This window comes from Opisthocomus hoazin, chromosome W (assembly GCF_030867145.1).
Source record: "Opisthocomus hoazin isolate bOpiHoa1 chromosome W, bOpiHoa1.hap1, whole genome shotgun sequence".
NCBI classification, from domain to species: domain Eukaryota; kingdom Metazoa; phylum Chordata; class Aves; order Opisthocomiformes; family Opisthocomidae; genus Opisthocomus; species Opisthocomus hoazin.
In genome coordinates this window covers 36379616-36399110 of record NC_134453.1, presented here as the reverse complement: position 1 = coordinate 36399110, position 19495 = coordinate 36379616, and the positions used below count along the sequence as shown (strand labels likewise).

General features: G+C 43.7%; 1 protein-coding gene across 1 annotated transcript in view; it reads left to right on the top strand.

Annotated features, from left to right (window-relative positions):
- Positions 1–1173: 1173 nt before the first annotated feature.
- LOC142365589 (nuclear cap-binding protein subunit 1-like) overlaps positions 1174–19495 on the top strand; it is a 45421-nt gene continuing 27099 nt past the window's right edge. Inside the window, exons 1-8 of the mRNA XM_075446495.1 lie at positions 1174–1219; positions 1968–2078; positions 3382–3446; positions 4210–4272; positions 12597–12671; positions 13729–13832; positions 14592–14714; positions 15981–16083. Coding sequence (XP_075302610.1) covers positions 2019–2078; positions 3382–3446; positions 4210–4272; positions 12597–12671; positions 13729–13832; positions 14592–14714; positions 15981–16083 — 593 coding nt within the window. The 5' untranslated portion in view covers positions 1174–1219; positions 1968–2018. The remainder of the gene's footprint in view (positions 1220–1967; positions 2079–3381; positions 3447–4209; positions 4273–12596; positions 12672–13728; positions 13833–14591; positions 14715–15980; positions 16084–19495) is intronic.

The following is a 19495-nucleotide window of genomic DNA, read 5'->3' as shown; positions in this document are numbered from 1 at the left end:
TCTGCCCATTTGATGAGTCTTAGCTTCTGTCACCACTTACACTGGTAGACTGAAGCATCTGGGTAAAAATAAGCTGAATTCTATCTGTTATATAGTAGCATTAAATAGAGATAGAAAATCAAAGATTTGAGCAAATTTTAAATCTTTAACTGGAAGTTTGTTTTCTTGCTTTCTGTTGTAGACCAATGTAAGTGTTTATATGATGAAAACCAGCCAAACTTTTAGTATCTCCCCAAATTAAGAAATGTGAAATACTATAATACGCACTTAGATAAAGAAAACAGTGGATTTATTTTACATCCACCGAATAGGTTGATTATTTCATAGAATCATAGAATGGATTGGGTTGGAAGGGATCTTTAGAGGTCATCTAGCTCAACCTCCCTGCAGTGAGCAGGGACATCTTCAACTAGACCAGGTTGCTCAGAGTCCTGTCCAACCTGGCCTTGAATGTTTCCAGGGATGAGGCCTCCACAACCTCTCTGGGCAATCCGTTACAGTGTTTCACCACCCTCACTGTAAAAAATTTCTTCCTTAGATCCAGTCTAAATCTACCCTCCCTTAATCTGAAACCATTATTCCTTGTCCTGTCACAACAGGCCTTGCTAAAAAGATTGTCCCCATCTTTCCTATAGGCCCCCTTCAGGTACTGAAAGCCCACAATAAGGTCTCCCCACAGCCTTCTCTTCTCCAGGCTGAACAGTCCCAACTCTCTCAGTCTGTCCTCAAAGCAGAGGTACTCCAGCCCTCCGATCATCTTTGTGGCCCTCCTCTGGACCCACTCCAACAGCTCCATGTCCTTCTTGCGCTGGGCGCTCCAGAGCTGGACACAGGACTCCAGGTAGGGTCTCACCAGAGCGGAGCAGAGGGGCAGAATGACCTCCCTCGATCTGCTGGCCACGCTTCTCTTGATGCAGCCCAGAATCCCGTCCACTAGTTCTTTAAACACCTGCAAGTTTACTCTCCTAAAATTCAGGGTCTTGACCTTACTCTTCTCCTGGCCCATGTCCCTTGAGATCATGAATTCCACCAGTGCACGGTTATTGCAGCCCAGGCTGCCACCTCTCTAATTAGCTCATCTGTGTTGGTAAGCAACAGGTCCAGTAGTGCTTCTCCTCTGGTTGGGCTGTCTATCACCTGGATGAAAAAGTTATCCTCAATGCACTCCAAGAGTCTTCTGGACTGTGTACAGCTTGCTGCACTGCTTTACAGAGTGTGGGTATGTCATTAGTGCCCTGATCTTCCAGGTAGCCAGGTGGTTTCTCCCCCCCCCACCAAATATGATATGCCAGTATGAAACTTGTATTTGAACATTTGATAATGAACACTTGATGAATTTCAAAAACATGGTCCTATGTAATGTCTCAAGTAGATCAGTCCTTATCTTTTTTTTTTTTTGCTGTTTTGTATCCTGAGGATGGGAGCAGTTTTTGCCTAACAGAGATGCAAATACCCTTATATAACTTTTTAGGTGGGAGTAAAGTAAACACAGTGCTATAAGAAAGGTACAGATGTCACTTTCATGCAACTGTTTTTTCATGTTAAATGATTATCTTTCATTTAATACTTTCCTAGGTCAGGAGCAGATGAATTCAGCTAGCTTGCTCGCTTCCTTCCTTCCTGAGATTCTGCTATAATATTGCATTAGCTCATGCTATAACTCAGTGCAAATTTCTACGCTGTTCATTGTATTTACTAGACATAACAGAATTGTTGCATATTGCTAGTCTTACGCATGGCATTAATCTAAAATGACAGGGGTAATTAAGGAGGCTTAGATTAGTATGGTGAAGAGTTTGCACTATCTTTTGAAGTTCCTCTCTTATTCCTAGAACATGAGTTTGACAGAATAAAATGGCCCTTGTTTTGGTATATAATTGCTGAATGTGTGCATTGCTGTTCTCAAGTTCAGGACTGTGCAGGCCGAGTCTGACTGTGCTCTGATTCTGTGCTTTCCTCCCACATAGGTAATATTTGCAGAGTTGTTTCAGCTTCCATCTCCACCACATATTGAGGTTATGTACACAGCACTCCTCATTGAACTGTGCAAACTCCAGCCTGGCTCTTTACCACAAGTTGTACCCTTTTCATGCTGCACGGAGTATTTTTTTCTTTTGTTCTGTACAAGATGGAATAGCAATAAATGTCAGAAGTAATAAATTTTCCTTCTTTGCATATTTAGCTGTATGAAACTTTGCCAATAACACTGCTCACATGAAGGAATAACACAGCTCAACAGTCATAAATAAAGCCTGCATTCACATCTAAGCCTGTTCTTTAGCTTGCAGACCAGGCAAACTGAGAGACCTTGTTCCAGTTCTTCCCGATTCTTTCTCAGATCTTTCTGAGGAGCCTTCTTGTAGCCAAGGGATGGAATAAATACCTTGCATGATTCTGAGCCCTGTTTTTACATCAGGACAGCTTGTGGAATGGTTATAGTCACATTAAAACCTGGAAAAGGAAAGGAAATTATTAATTTCTTAGATCTTTTGTTTTAACAGTGGTATGAGTGCTCCTAGTCCATTTCACTGCAAATTGTAGTAGATAATTTAAATTAACCTGTTTAAGTTTGCACTGAAATGGACTGGGAGTATTCATAAAGTCAATAATAATCTCTCAGGTCAGAGAGTAGCTAATGGTGAGGAAAGAAGTATCAGCTCCTAGCTAATTCCGAGTGTTGCATTGGCCCCTTTTCATTGTAGTTTTAGACTGTGGCTAATGAGCTGCAGTCACTGAGAACGGAGGACTAACAGACATACCTACTGGTAATTCCATTCCCAAATTTTTATTCTACTGCTTGGAATCACCTAGTAATTGTAACCACGTAGCCTAAACTCTCACGGAGACTACCCCTAAAATTGTGGGGACCTGCTTGCAGTAAGTATCAATAGGGATACAGCAACAAAGGATCAGGGTTGGCTGGCCGTGGTCTTTGGGTCAGGCCAGTGTGGACTTACTTTCTTGAGCTGGAATAATGAGCAAAGATGGTCCATTGATTAGGCAGCAACAGGAGCATGTGAAGCTAAAACTGTGAGATCATAAAAATGTGGTCCCTAATGAGGTTGATGTCCATTCATATCATCAGTGTGCAGTTTTTGTTGTCTCATGGTTGGGATTCTGGCTTCCAGTAAAAGCAGCTAATGGTCTCACTGTAATTAATGGAAGAAAAACAGACTTGGATTAGAGAATAGATGTTACTTATTGGAGAAACCTGCATGCTTCATTATTTATTTATTCCTGTGGCTTTTTCAAAATTGGGTAAGTCATGATATAGAGACAGGGAGCTGTCAGTAGAGAGTTGATGAAATCATCTCTGAAAAATGGAGAGAGTAACTTATGATTTCAGATGCTTCTCTGTTAACCTTAATAAGAAACTTTCAGCTTGCACAAGCCACAGAAATGCTTTACATGCGCTTGGATACAATGAATACTACATGTATAGACAGGTAAGTATATATTTTGGGGACAACAGAAAATGTTTCTCATTTTTCTTGTGCATTGGATATTGATGCATTTTTTAAAAGGATCATCTGAAAACCTTTATAAACAGTTTGGTTCTGTACAAAATGTTTTGGGGGCTCTAGACTTGAGCCATCTAAAGAGAAGGTAAGGGACGGACTGACCACTTGCCTTTCTTCCCCCAGAAATTCTTTCCTTCAAGTCACTAGTCTGATTAGCTACACAGTGCAGCTGTAAAAACTATGACAACTCTTCCACATCCATACCTCCTTCTGTTATGTACTACTTTCTCCTCCCTATTGGCCTGAGGAAAGAAAAGGTTAGAAGTGGGTTTATGGGAAGGTTGTCTAGCTGGAAAAGAGCAGTGGTGTTTCTGTGCTTTGAGTGGTCTGCATTATGTAGAACTAAAATTACTGTGCAAAAATGTGAAAACCTGTAGACTTGCACTAAGTTTTTTTCACTTCTTATTTTAGTAAGTCATTAGTCTCGCATATGCACCAGAACAAGAGAGACTGCACATTCATCTGTAATGGCTGGCTTTTGACTCTCAGTTCAGTCTTTTTGTATGAGTCAACATCTATATCTATTTAATGCATTAATGACTACAGATTGGAGAGTTTGGGCTTACCTTTGAGATTTTCTTATAGATGTATTCTACTTGTCAATTAGGAGGTTTGCGGGGACTTTTTTTGTTTGTAATTTTTCTTTGCAGTTCTGGCATTTAATAGAGCTTTCTTCTTTTAAAAAAAGGTTTATTAACTGGTTTTCCCACCACCTGAGTAACTTTCAGTTCCGTTGGAGCTGGGGAGATTGGTAAGTCAGTCTTTGTCTCCCATCAGAACTTAAACCTTCAAACTTATCCAGCAAATGTCACAACACAGTGGTTCTGTTAACTGCTTTCCACTAACACTTTTGACCCCTCCCCCCCACCTATTTACTATCATTCCTCTGGTAGACAAGGTTGGTAACCTTTAGTCACTATGAAAACGATCCCAGTTTTCTGTAATGAATATCCAAGCAGTACTGTGTTCTGTAAACAATGGAAACCTGATTTGCTTGTAGATTTTTGTCCTTATCATCTCAGTGAGCTGTTTGCAAGCTTTTCAGAAGGGTTCTTCTACTTATCAGTAATTTGCCTTGACCCTCCTTCCCTTTGGCTCCCTGTGTAACCTCACTCTCTGAGTGCCATCCTAACATGATGCCCCTTCCCCTGAATCTTTTGGCTTCTAGCAGGAGCTCCCTGCACACCTTCAGTGCCTAACCATAGCTTTCCCAAAGCCTTGTATTACAGGTACCATGCCTTTTGCTTACTCCCATCCTGTCCTGCTCCCACATATAAAGAAAGATTACTTGGGGACTTAGTCCTCCCTACAGTCTAATTTGTGCAGCCTTCCACCATACCTGCATCCCACAGCCAATGTGCCTAGGTGTCCCTGGGAAGAGGGGTGCAGCCCTGTATGTGATGTGTTACTTCAGATTTACTTATGTCCCCTGTATTGTGCCAATTGGGAGTTGTGCCTTTGCTGCTTATCATGTTTGTTCATGTTGACTGACCAAGTGGGAGCCTCCAAATAGATGTTTTTTCATTGCCTGCATTCCCCTTGTTGGGAACACTGATGTGGATATCTCTCTACCAAGCTGCTAGTTTTCACAAAACTTTTGAGGATATAACTGTCTTTGAGACTTCTCTTTCTCTGAAATGTATTTAATATCAGCTAAGAACCCAAAAATTGTTTGGAGGGAGGAACTTAGTGAAATCATACAAGCTTTGTTTCCTCGGGAAAGCAGTCTAACCAACAGAGCAAACACTGCTTTAATTTTTCAGAGTAGTCATTCAAAAAGTTACCTTATGAAGATGGGATTCCTAAGATTGCTAATGGCCAATAAGGAAATAGTGATAGACTGACTCCTTGTCTTCAAATTGTGTACACTGTAAAACATGAAAGTCTAAAACAATCATCTGCTGACTAGGGAGTAATCTGCTGGTCAGCTGCTGTGGGTGACACCTGTTTAGCTGGTAAGCAGAAATGCAGCTCCCAGAGTACAGAAAACAGAAGCGGTTAGCAGGGCAGTCAGCACACTAGGGAGCTCCAGACAGTGTGGGGCTGTACAGCAATGGTGGTGATGTGCCACAGGGCTCTGTCCCCAGCACTGGTTGGAAACGACACCCCTGGTAAAATTAAAAGCCTTATTCCAGATGGAGCTTTAGAGGAAGAATGTCGCTGTCAAGGTCTGGAGCTGCAGGAATTGCCTGAAGCAGGAGGTAGCGGTGCTTTTGCTTGTGGGAGGTGTGCGCTGGTCAAAAAGCAGAGTCGCCAGGTAAAGGAGCTGTGTAAGGAGGTGAGCAGGCTGTTGCAGCATTAGGGAAGGCAAACGGATCAACAGGGTCTGCGCAGAGACCTTGCAAAGACCAGAGCCTGAGCCATATAGTGCAAGGAAGAAGGGACAGCAAGAAGCTACACTTAAACCAGTGGTGGATGGAGATAGCCAAGATGGGTGAGGTCAGAGACTTGTAACATCTGGAGCAGGAGAAAGGCTCCTTCTCTTCCCTTAGATTTGAACTTGTAGAATCAGTACAGTCCTGTAATAGCTAATGCATGGGAACAGGCTCTGTAAGGGAGGCTTCAAAGCCAGCTGGGCGTGAATTGTGTGTTAGCACCAGGAGGAACCAGTGGATGACAGTGGTTGGAGATCCCTTTCTGCAGGGGATGGAAGCACCCATCTGCTGATCAGACATACGGTTATGGAAGGTTTGTTTCTTGCTAAGGGCCCATATCCAGGATGGTTGTGGAGAGACTGTTAAGACTTGTCTGGCCCTTGGACTATTACCTCTTGCTGCTCATCTACGTGGGCACCAATAACACTGTTGGGGAGACCTGGAATATATCAAGAGTAACTACAGAGCTCTGGGGACAAAGGTGAAGGACATGGGTGGTATTCTCAAACCTACATGAAGAGTGGATGCATTCTGTGAGTTGACATCTGGCTGCATGGCTGGTGTTGCAGGCAGCACTTTGGCTTTTATGACTATGAGACCCTCTGAGGAATAAGGATTGCTAGGGAGAGCCAGGATCCATCTGACAAGGTGAGGCAAGAGCATCTTTACCAACAGGCTTGTCAACCTGGTGAGAATGGCTTTCAACTAGGTATGGTGGGTGATGGAATTCATACCATGAAGTGACACGAGAGAATGAAAAATGGGGTGGAAAGTATGTGGGGCGGGGTGATGGGAGTGAGAAAGCACTTGGAAGAATAAAGCAGGACAAAAGGGTCCCCTTCAAGTGCCTGTGCACAAATGCACACAGCCTGGGAAACAAGCAAAGTGCTAGAGCTCTGTGTGCAGATGGAGAACTGTGATGAGTAGCTGAGCTGTGGTGGGAGAGCTCATATAATCACAGTTCTGTAATGGTTGGATTCAGACTGTTCAGAAAAGACAGGCAGGGAAGAAGAGGAGGGGACTTGCCCTCTATGTGAAGAACCAGATTGAATACATGGACTTCTTCTATGGAATAGGCAACAGGCTGATTGAAAGCTTGTCCGTCAAGATGGGAGGAGAGGCTAGTGAGGGTGACATCATGGTGGGAGTTACAAACTGCCTGATCAGAATCACGAGTGCTGAGGGAGCTGGCAGATGTCCTTGTTGAGCCACTCTCCATCATCTTTGAAAGGTCCTGGAGGACAGGAGAGGTGCCCGAGGACTGGAGAAAGGCCAATGTCACTCCAATCTTCCAAAAGGACAAGAAGGAGGACCCAGGGAACTACAGGCCGGTCAGCCTCACCTCCATCCCGGGAAAGGTGATGGAGTAGCTCATTCTAGAGGTCATCATCAAGCAAGTGGAGGAAAAGAAGGTTATCAGGAGTAGTCAGCATGGATTCACCAAGGGGAAATCATGCTTGCCCAATCTGATAGCTTTCTACAATGACATGACAGGCTGGGTAGATGAGGGGAGAGCCGTGGATGTTGTCTACCTAGACTTCAGCAAGGCTTTCGACACTGTCTCCCCTAACATCCTCCTAGGGAAGCTCAGGAAGTGTGGGCTGGATGAGTGGTCGGTGAGGTGGATTGAGAACTGGCTGAATGGCAGAGCTCAGAGGGTTGTCGTCAGCGGCACTGAGTCTAGTTGGAGGCCGGTAACTAGTGGTGTCCCCCAGGGGTCAGTACTGGGCCCAGTCTTGTTCAACTTCTTCATCAATGACCTGGATGAAGAGTCAGAATGTACCCTCAGCAAGTTTGCTGATGACACAAAACTGTGAGGAGTGGCTGATACACCGGAAGGCTGTGCTGCCATTCAGCGAGACCTGGACAGGCTGGGAAGTTGGGCAGAGAGGAACCTGATGAGGTTCAACAAGGGCAAGTGCAGGGTCCTGCACCTGGGGAGGAACAACCTCATGCATCAGTACAGGCTTGTGGCGGACCTGCTGGAGAGCAGCTCTGCGGAGAGGGACTTGGGTGTGCTGGTGGATGACAAGTTGACCATGAGCCAGCAGTGTGCCCTGGCTGCCAAGAAGGCCAATGGGATCCTGGGGTACATTAAGAAGAGTGTTGCCAGCAGGTCGAGGGAGGTTCTCCTCCCCATCTACTCTGCCCTAGTGAGGCCCCATCTGGAGTACTGTTTCCAGTTCTGGGCTGCCCAGTTCAAGAAAGATGAGGAGCTACTGGAGAGAGTCCAGCGGAGGGCGACGAGGATGATGAGGGGCCTGGAGCAACTGACTTCTCTAGTGGGAGATGTATGATTCCTCGCTTCAGTTAGTTTCCACAATATAAGTACCCTGAATACGTATGTGGTTACAATATATAAGTACCATGAATACGTCTGTGGTTAGCTAACAATGTTATTCCTATTTACCATTGCTTAATAGTTAATGATTGGAAACTTAATTGTTCGTTCCTACTAATGTCCAGATAGGTAGGGCTGTGCAAGGGACATAGCAGCATTGTTCATGTTTATGGTTAACTGATTTCACCACCTTGGTTACAGGATCCTGGGATGCATTAGGAGGAGTATGACCAGTAGGTCGAGGGAGGTTCTTCTCCCCCTCTGCACTGCCCTAGTGAGGCCCCATCTCGAGTACTCTGTGTAGTTCTGGGCTCCCCAGTTCAAGAAAGATGAGGAGCTACTGGAGAGAGTCCAGCGGAGGTCTACGAGGATGATGAGGGGCCTGGAGCATCTCTCCTACGAGGAAAGGCTGAGGGAGCTGGGCTTGTTTAGCCTGAAGAAGAGAAGGCTGAGAGGGGACCTTATAAATGCCTGTAAATATCTGAAGGTTGGGTGTCAGGAGGATGGAGCCAGACTCTTTTCAGTGGTGCCCAGAGACAGGACAAGGGGCAATGGGCACAAACTGAAGCATAGGAAATTCCATCTGAACATGAGGAAGAACTTCTTCCCTCTGAGGGTGACGGAGCAGTGGAACAGGCTGCCCAGAGAGGTTGTGGAGTCTCCTTCTCTGGAGATATTCAAGACCTGCCTGGACAAGGTCCTATGCAGCCTGCTCTAGGTGACCCTGCTTTGGCAGGGGGGTTGGACTAGATGACCCACAGAGGTCCCTTCCAACCCCTAACATCCTGTGATTCTGTAATTAGAAAGCAGTCAGTCATCTTTAAACAACTGGAAGAATTCTCCGAATGACAGGCCCTGTTCTTTGTGGAGGACTTAAACATCCCTGACATCTGCTGGAAGGGCAACACAGAGGGATGCAAGTAGTCAAGGAGATTTCTGGAGTTTGTCAGGAATAACTTCTTGACACAGGTACCGTACGGGCCAACCAGGAGTGACACACAGATTAATCTGCTGTTCACTAACAAGAAAGAATAGGCTTGGCTGTAGCGACCATGAAATAGTGGAGCTCAAGATCCTGAGGGGAGTGAGGAAGGAGAGTAGCAGAGTACAGATCCTAGACTTCAGGAGAGCAGATGTGGTCTTATTCAGGGGACTGGTAGGGAGGATCCCATGACAGACAGCTCTGAAGGGCAAAGGAACTCCAAAGAGCAGCCAAGTCTTTAAGGACACCCTCGTTCAAGTACATGAATGGTCTATCCTGATACTCAGGAAACCAAGTAGGCCAGCTTGGCTAATCAGGGAGATCATAACTGAGGTCCAATGCAAAAGGATGTGCACAGGAGGTGGAAGCAAGGACAGTCTACAAAGGAGGAATTTAGAAACATTTCTTGGGCATGCAGGAACGGTATTAGGAAAACCAAAGCTCAACTTGAATTGAGATCTGCAAAGGACATAAAGGGCAATGAGAGCTTCTGTTGCTACATTATCAGTAAAAGAATAAACAAGGAAAATGCAGGCCTGCAGCTGAATGGGGCAGGTGATTTAGTGACAGCAGAGGTTGCTAAGGTACTGTACTGGGTTTGCATGGCAAGGTTTTGGTAGCAGGGGGGCTACAGGGGTAGATTCTGTGAGAAGCTGCTAGAAGCTTCCCCAGTGTCTGATAGAGCCAATGCCAGACAGCTCCAAATGGACCCGCTGCTGGCCAAGGCCGAGCCCATCAGTGATGGTGGTAGCGCCTCTGTGATAACGTATTTAAGAAGGGGGAAAAAAATCTGCATAACAGCAATTTGTAGCAGGAGAGAGAGGAGTGAGAATATATGAGAGAAACAACTCTGCAGACGCCAAGGTCAGCGAAGAAGGAGGGGGAGGAGGTGCTCCAGGCACTGGAGCAGAGATTCACCTGCAACCTGTGGAGAAGGCCATGGTGAGGCAGGCTATCCCCCTGCAGCTTGTGGAGGACCCCACGCCAGAGCAGGTGGATGTACCCTGAAAGAGGATGAGACCCTGTGGAGAGCCTGTGCTGGAGCAGGCTCCTGCCAGGACCTGTGGACCCATGGAGAGAGAAGCCCACGCTGAAGCAGGTTTGCTGGCAGGACTTGTGACCCCGTGTGGGACCCACGCTGGAGCATGGTGTTCCTGAAGGAAGTTCCGTGGAAAGGGCCCATGTTGGAGCAGTTCGTGGAGGACTGTCTCCCATGGGAGGGACCCCATGCTGGAGCAGGGGAAGAGGAAAGAGCAGCAGAGGCAATGTGTGAGGAATTGACTGCAACCCCCATTCCCCATCCCCCTGTACCGCTCGGGTGGAGGAGGTAGAGAATTCGGGAGTAAAGTTGAGCCCAGGAAAAAGGAAGGGGTGGGAGGAAGGTGTTTTTAAGATTTGATTTTATTTCTCATCCTGCTCTGATTTGATTGGCAATAAATTAAATTAATTTCCCCGAGTTGAGTCTGTTTTGCCCGTGATGGTAGTTGCTGAGTGATCTCTCCCTATCCTTATCTTGACCCACGAGCCTTTCATCATATTTTTTCTCTCCCCTGTCCAGCTGAGGAGGGGGAGTGATAGAATGGCTTTTGTGGGCATCTAGCATCCAGCCAGGCTAAACCACGTCAGGTACTCAATGCCTTTTTTGCCTCAGCTTTCACAAACATGGTCTCCTGAGTCTCTGTGCTTAGAGATAGTGTTCAAGGAGGAGAAGAATTACCAGTAGTGGAAGAGGATCAAGTCAGGAATCTCTTCAGAAATCTCAACCCATACAAATTCATGGGACCAAATGGGATGCATCTGAGGGTGCTGGGAGAGCTGGGCGATTTCATTGTGAAGCTGCTCTCTGTTGTCTTTGAAAGGCTGTGTAGATCAGGAGACGCCCCCGATAATTGAAGAAAGGCAAATGTTGCACCCATTTTCAGAAAAGGCCAACAGAACAATCTGTGGAACTCTAAGCCTGTCAGTCTCGTTTTGGTCCCTGGGAAAATCATGGAGTGAGTCTTCTTGGAACGCATTTCTGAGCACAAGGGATAAGAAGGTGACTGGGAACAGTCAGTATGAGTTTACCAAGGGTAAATCATGCCTGACCAACCTCATTGCCTTGTATAATAAAAGGACTAAATTTGTGGATGAGGGGAGAGCAGTGAGTGTCGTCCACCTTGACTTCATAAAAGCTTTTTATGTGGTCTCCTACAGAAACCTTGTATCCAAATTGGATTGTTATGGTGTAGATGGATGAAAACCTGTCTGGTTTGTCAGGCTCAGAGAGTAGTGGTTAATGGTTTATACTCTACCTGGAGCCTGGTTACAAGTGGAGTACTACAGGGGTCAATCCTGGGACCTGTCCTGTATAAGATCTTTATCAATGACCTGGAGGAGACAGAATGCACCCTCATCAAGCTTGCAGATGACATTGCATTTGGGAGTGCAGTTGATATGCTTGAGGACAGGGCTGTCATTCAGAGGGACCTATTCAGGCTGGAGAAATGGCCTCAGAGGAACCTCCCAAAATTCTACAAGGACAAACACAGAGTCCTGTACTTGGAATGAACTAACTCCCTGCAATGTTGCAGGGTTGCAGGTGGGGGACTGACTGGCTGGGGAGCAGCTCTGCTGAAAAGGACTTGGGGATCCTGCTGGACAATAGGCTAAACAAAAGCCAGCAGTGTGCCTTGGCAGTGACAAAGGCCAAACAGTATCCTGGGCAGTGTCAACAGGAGCGCATCCAGTAGATTGAGGGAAGTGATTATTCCCCTTTACTTGGCACTTGTTAGACCTCATCTAGAGCACTGTGTCCAGTTTTAGCCCCCCCAATACAAGACAGACATTGAGAAACTGGTGGGAGTTAATCAGATGACCACCAAGCTGAGGGCTGCAGCACATGCTCTGTGAGGAGGGGCTGAGGGAACTGTGCTTGTTCAGCCTGGAGGAAAGAAGGCTTCAGGGGGACCTAACAGCAGCCTTCTAATACCTACAAGGAGGTTACTGAGAGGACAAGGCCAGTCTCCTTACTGAGGTGCATGACAGGAGGACGAGAGACAGTGGCCACAAATTTAAACAGGGGAGGTTCCATCTGGATATAAAGCAAAATAATTCATTGTGAGGATAAGCACTAGAGCAGGGGCCCAGAGAAGTTGTGGCATCTCCATCCTTGGAGGTTTTCAGAACTGGTTGGACAAAACCTTGAGTGACCTAGTTTGAATTAATTGTTGACCATGCTTTGAGCAGGAAGTTGGAGTATGTAGCCTCCTGAGATTCTTTCCAACCTGAATGATTTTATGAATTGTGGTTTTCCAGTGAATGTTCCCTACCTGTTGTATTAGAACACAAATACATTTGTTAGAAATTACCATGTGGGTTTTTTTTTTCTTTGATAGGTCAGACTGTCTTACTCAGGACCTTGAGAAGCCCAAATCCAAATTTGTGAGAGAGGTTTTGGAAAAATGCATGAGGTAAGTAAGACTTCCGAACATCTTGCTTTTGTAGTTACGTTGAATTGAAGTTCGGCTATTGCTTCCAGGTAATGATGCATTCCTTTTAATGTGTCTCTTGTCTTAAGCATACATATTTTCTCAGTTAACTTTTTTAGCTGAAGTCTGTTCTGTTGTCTTGCTCAGTTTTGTTCTAGTGTATCTGTTGTAGGGCACTGCTTTTCCTAGTGGACTGGGGGACAAATAGGTGGAGCAAGTGGAGGTGACATCCTTCTAGGTACAAATTAAGAAGGCTTTACTTTTTCTGCCTGGGGATAGGTAAAAAGAGTTGATAACAGGGCAGTCGGGGAAGGAAAAAGAGTTCATGTAATTTGCCGGAAAACAGTGGTTATTTACAGAAATAGGGGGGTTTATTATATCCCTAGTTTAAGATAAATAAGTATCTTGATTGTTCTGGGCATCTCCGATTCTCATGGACATTAAAAAGAAGCTGCAAAAGCACAACAGCTGTCAGGATTAGGCTAATGATTGTGGAAATGGGGGGTATAGGAGAGTGCAAGAGCAAAATGTTCATAGAACCTATGTAATTCAGTATTTTACATGGAACAAGCTTACCTGTTGTTTTGTGAGAGTTTAATATATGAAGTGTGAAATTGTCATGCTGCAAAAAGATTTCATTTTGTCTGTGGCTCCTTTTGATTTTACTGCGAATTTAGTAGAGGAATTCAGTGTTTGTAAGGTAAGTAAGATGGAAGGTAAAATGAAGCCATTTGGTTTAATCTTCCCCGCCCCCCCCCCGTCCTGCTTTTAATACCAGTATTTTACCACATGTCCCCGTAGCATCTTAGACTTGTGTGAGGATGAAATTCTAGTATTAAGCATCTACTAGAAAGTTTTGATCGTTAGCTCTTACTATATGTCAGGAACTACCATTGCAATGAGTAAACATTTTGATTTTATATTTTTTTTGCACAGTCCAAATTAAAAAATAGGAAAAATACTTTAAATTAGTGAGTTGAGTTAGCCCTGATGATGATATGCCGTAATAATTCTACTGCTGTGAAACTTACTTTTGTAGGCTTTCCTACCGTCAGCGAATAATAGACATCGTTCCTCCAAGCTTTTCTGTCCTCAGTCCTGCAAAACCAGCGTGTCTTTACAAATATGGAGATGAAGGCAACAGTAAGTATTTAAGTTACTGAAACTTTAATTCCAAGCAAATTGTTTCAAAGCAAGAGAATGTCCTAGCTTGAGTGTCAAGTCACTTAACTTCATGAAGGAGAACTGAACTGAAATAAATATGCTTGATTTTGATCTAGTGCTACGTCTGGATCTTTCTAATCTAAACCTTTTTTTAAGAAACAAAAAAAAGTCTAGCTGTATGAAGTTAAATCACGCTGAGGTGACTGCAGTCTAGGTGCTACAGCATTGCTTTGGTTTGCCAGGAGTATGAAAAAAGAAAATTTCGTTTATTTCCATCATTCAGGCAGAATGAATGTAGCAAGAAATAATATGGACTTGTTTTTGAATGAATGGGGCACTTAATAAAAAATTTTACTCAACAAATTTGGTTTAATGACGCAAGCAGAGATGCAGCAAATCATGTGAAGAATCTGTCATTATCAAAGGCAGAGATAAGTGAGAAAATGCAGGTAAGTATTGTATTTTTGAGAAGCTGATGGAAATTAGAATGGAGTTTTAATCAGGGGAGTTATTTGCCCCTCAACTCTGAAGGTGCTAGAAAAGGGCTTGAATTTGTGAAGAACAGGAAATCCGTTGACGGATTTTATGGAATGGTCATGTGGACAGTGGTATTGGGAGCAGCAAGTTTTGGGGGTAGCTGGGAAGTGTGCATGCTTCTCTGAGTAACACACTGATGTAAAAATACTCATTCCATCCTAGACTTGAAAAGGATTATATGAATTTTCTGTTTTCATTTAGGGTCTCTTCCTGGGTATGCTGTAGCACTCTGTTTAACGATTGCAATTAAAAATAAGGCCAGTAACGATGAAATCTTCAACATTTTAAAAGATGTGCCTAATCCAAATAAGGATGATGACGATGGTAAGGACATCTGATATTAGGGATTGCAAGGTTGTCATTAGTTTTGCATCTAAACCATTTTGCTGTCCTGTAGTTATGGTTTCTGCTGCTAATTGAACTGTATGCTTTCCTTTCTAGTAGTTGGTTTCAATTTAACAAAAAATGGAAGTAACATACAATTGTCAGTGTTTCTTCTGTTCTTGTCATGTACAGAGACAGGTCTGTTCTAGTTAATAGAAGCAACCTGGCCCTTGATGTGGGTTCTGCTAATTATCCACAGAGGTGACATGAAGGATATTTAACATTTTTCTTTGCCTTCAGCATTAGAGCTCATTTCATGGTGTCAGCTTTGTCCCAAAGATCCAGTGCCTTTGTCCCACTTGAGAGCTTGATATAGACCCATAGCAGTTAAAGCTAGCACCCTGGCTATCTTAGCTTTCCCTAGGTCTAAATTAAACTGGCATTCTCACAATAGGACTTTGCTCGAGTTCTTTCCAGCTTTGCTGTTGGTCCAGCCACACCTAATGCTCGACTTCCAAAGCAAATGTGCTCTTGGGGTCTGAAAGGAGTGTGAGCTACAGGTTTGAGAAGTGATCTTTAAAACATAGGGACAGTTTGGGTAATACTGCAATTCTTGTAAGTGTTCTGTTATGCAGGCACAGAGCAGAAGTGAGCCCTTTTTTGCTTGAGAGATAGTATTGTTTTCCTTGATTTGCTATAAAGACCACGTAGTAATTGATGTTCCTTTTCTTACCCGTTGTTGCCAGCAGGTCTACAGCATTGTCCAGGGGATTCAGAACCATTCACCTCAAGTGTCCCGCATCCCCTACACACAATTGGTGCCCCCCTTCCCCAACCATTACAAATACCCAACCTCTGTATTATAATCATCTGTGGCTTCCTCTCTTCTCATCCATTCCCCCTTTCCCATGCTCTATGGCCTGCCTTGTCTCCAACCCAATGCAGACTTCTGCAGCGTCTTCAGCTGTTGTTCCCTGCTTCTCTCCATCAGTGCCGTTTGATTCCACTAGCATGGCTGTCTCTCTGCTGTTATTTCTCATTAACCTGGAACTATTTCTACATGTTTTCTCCATGACAGGTGGAAGTCCCAAGAACTGCACCTTTTAGAAGATATTTACTAACTCCCTGTTCAGCCTTGCAAAATCCAGTCGCTGAAACTTAATTTATTGTTTTAATTAATTTTACAAAAATTATCTTTAAAGATTTTGGAGCAACTTAAAACCTCTACTTGAAGTACTTACTGTTTTAACTTTAAATAACTTGCAGATGAAGGATTCACCTTCAATCCTTTGAAAATAGAAGTTTTTGTACAGACTCTGCTCCATCTAGCTGCGAAGTCTTTCAGCCACTCCTTCAGTGCTCTTGCTAAGTAAGTGTGGTATGCGTGTTATTTTGGGCTTACAGAACCATTTCATTCCGACAGTGAAGTGCCTGATAAAATAACTAATCTACAAGCTTCAGTAACATTTTAGATGCTACACAATGTGATGTGACGGTGTGTTTTGGGCAGAGGCAGTAACACTACTAGTTCAAGACCCGCCTGGACAAGGTCCTATGCAGCCTGCTGTAGGCGACCCTGCTTCGGCAGGGGGTTTGGACTAGATGACCCACAGAGGTCCCTTCCAACCCCTACCATTCTGTGATTCTGTGTGATTCTGTGAAAATTAGGTTACATAGCTGAATGGAGTTATTAACAAGACCATACACATTTTAAGCATGTTGATTGCATTAAGGTGAGGGTTCTGTCTGCTTTAAGTCTCTTGCAAGTACAAAGATACATATCAATTTGAGGTTTTCCTTTCGTCACATCTGGGGATATCAGTGTTCTTCACCTGAGCATGACTCTGAGCACGACTCTGAGCACATCCTTGAATATCTGATTCTACCAGTAGCCCTGTAGGGGTTCTAAAATAGAGACTATTTGGTACTCAGTCACTGCACAGAAGCAATTAGGCCTTTCCTGGAGTTTAATGTTGGCAGAAAGTGCGAGAGGAAACATACATCTGTGCAGTGGAGAATGCTGTAAATGCCTGTTATTGAAATAAAAAACCCAAAATCTTTGTAGCTTTCTCAAATGCAAATGCTACTCTTGAAATTGAGCTGAAATAAATCCCCTTGTAGCCTACAAAGATGTCCTTCAGCCCAACTCTCATCTTGCTTTTGTTTCTAACAAAAGGTATTGCACCATGAGTTAGTTGCTTGCACAAGCATACTGCTGTTGGGTTGTGCTGTTGTGTTTAAATCAATCAGTAACATGCAGATTAGTCAGTTGGTTAAAAAAAACCAAAACAAACAAACAAAAAACGAACGGAGGGGAAATAATTTGTGTGACAATTCATCAACTCACTAAGTGTGTAGATATTTCTGTATGTGACTCCTAATTATGAAAATTTAATCCAGCTAAAATATGAACAGGACATTGAGTTGCTGGACTGTGTCCAAAGAAGAGCAACGAAGCTGGTGAAGGGTCTAGAGAACAAGTCCTATGAGGAGCAGCTGAAGGAGCTGGGGCTGTTTAGTCTGGAGAAGAGGAGGCTCAGGGGAGACCCTATTGCTGTCTACAGCTACCTGAAAGGAGGTTGTAGTGAGGCAGGTGTTGGTCTCCTCTCCCAAGTAACTAGCGACAGGATGAGAGGCAATGGCCCCAAGTTGCGTCAGGGGAGGTTTAGATTGGACATTAGGAAAACTTTCTTTACTGAAAGAGCGGTCAGGCATTGGAACAGGCTGCCCAGGGAAGTGGTGGAGTCACCATCCCTGGAGGCGTTAAAAAACCGTGTAGATATGGTACTTCGGGACATGGTTTAGTAGGCATGATGATGTTGGGGTGACAGTTGGACTTGATGATCTTAGAGGTCTTTTCCAACCTTAATGATTCTATTCTGTGATTCTGTTCTATTCTATGAAGAGAGTTGATAGGAAGTCTTAAGTAATCTTTCTAACAAGCGTGGTGTGTTATGATTCTTTGTGCATACTATTGCAAAGTCTTGAGAAACACCCACTGTGTAATAAAAAATATCCTGGCTAGTGTCCGGATTAGCTACTTGCAAATCTATTACATCCTCATAATGATAGTTTCTAAATCAAACAAATGAGGCACTCTGTCTATACTTTCCTTTGAAAGAGGAAAGTTATTGCTCAAGCCATGGGTTCTCTGTTTTTGGTTTTATTTGAATTACTGAACTTTATTTAGACTTATGAAGTCCACGAGACAAAGAGCTATTACCTGACTGGAAGAAAAGTTGGAGCTGAAAATGGTCACAGTGCAGTGGAGAGCTTATTGCCTGTCCTGGAGGTGCTTGCAAGTGCTTGACTGCTTTGTGATGCTAATGAATTTTATGTTTAGAAGACCCCAAAGAATAATGGGAGAGGAGTACTGCTGCAGCTGGCTTTAAAACATACTTACTATAGTTTGCCCTGCTTTTTTTCTCTCTCATCAAGCCTTACTTATTCTTCCTTAACTGTCCAACAGCACATTATGCTACTAGTATCTGAAGTGCTGGGAAGCCACCGTAGAGTGGATCAGGTGGTTTGTTTCTTTGCTGTGTGTTCTGTATTCCAGAGACTGATGCATATTTTAATGTACAAAGCCATATAGTGTATGCATGGGGGGAACCTTTCCGAAACCCCTTTGGCTGGCTCCATCTGTGAGTTCACAAGCATAATATACTTCAGAGCATCACAGAGACGGAACAACTGGTAGATCAGTTCATTTTAAAATTAGTCATTTGCTGAGCGTCCTGAGGAGCAAGTGATATTGCTTCACGTTGAGTGACTGCATACCTCCCATGAAAGTATCATATCTACTACAGTGTGTTGCAACAACCAGTATGACTCAAAATCAGTTAAGTAGGTGTTTTAAAAAAAATAAAAAAGAATTAAAAAAAAAAATCAACCCACAACTTCCTAAATACACCTAAGCAATATAAAATTAATTCTAGAATATTTTTGGAGTGCATGCTCTTAAAGACGTGCTTTAACTTCTAGAGGACTGACTGCAACTGTTTAAGCAAAATGAGATGAAAATAACTTATTTTTGACACTGCATACTTCATGCTGTTAAACTGTCTCAGTATGAAAGAGGTGGTCATGTGTCTTACTGAATTATCTTTCTATTTATACAACTTCATATACTTTACAAATGTAAAAGCTTGATTTTTGTCTGCACATGGAAGATTTATAATGACGGTTTATAACAAATGATGGTCACTAGCCTATAGTCAGTAACATAAGGAGCAGGACTCTGTGTATTCAGAGCTATAGTGGTTTCACTGCTGCATATCAACAGTGATATCCATAAGGTCAAAAAGAGCCATTTAAACTTTATAGCTACATTACATAAACTGTACTGTGAACGCTGACATAGAAGTCAACTCTACTGGAGTAGATGCTCTCAGTGCTTTCCTCGGTAGAGGGGGGATTGAATAATGGTCTATGGTTATGGAAACACCTATCAACAAAGTCCAAGGCACAAAAAGCAGCAAATTTCACTCTGCCTGCATATAGATAAGCACACCAAGCAGCAGAGTTCTCCCCTGCATTTAAAAACATGAGAACTGTAGCCTAGCTCTGAGGAGTAAGGTTGCCCCTGATGCCGTGAAAAGCCGGAATTGAAGACTCAATAGTAGGCAGACTATTAAGCAGGTATTCTTTATTGCGGCGCCGGGCACACGGGGGATCTCTCCTCCAAACGTGTGCACCGAAGAGACACAGTTACTAGGTATTTATGCTATGTTAACATACATATTAATTACATTTCCAAGAAATGTTTATCATAGTAATGG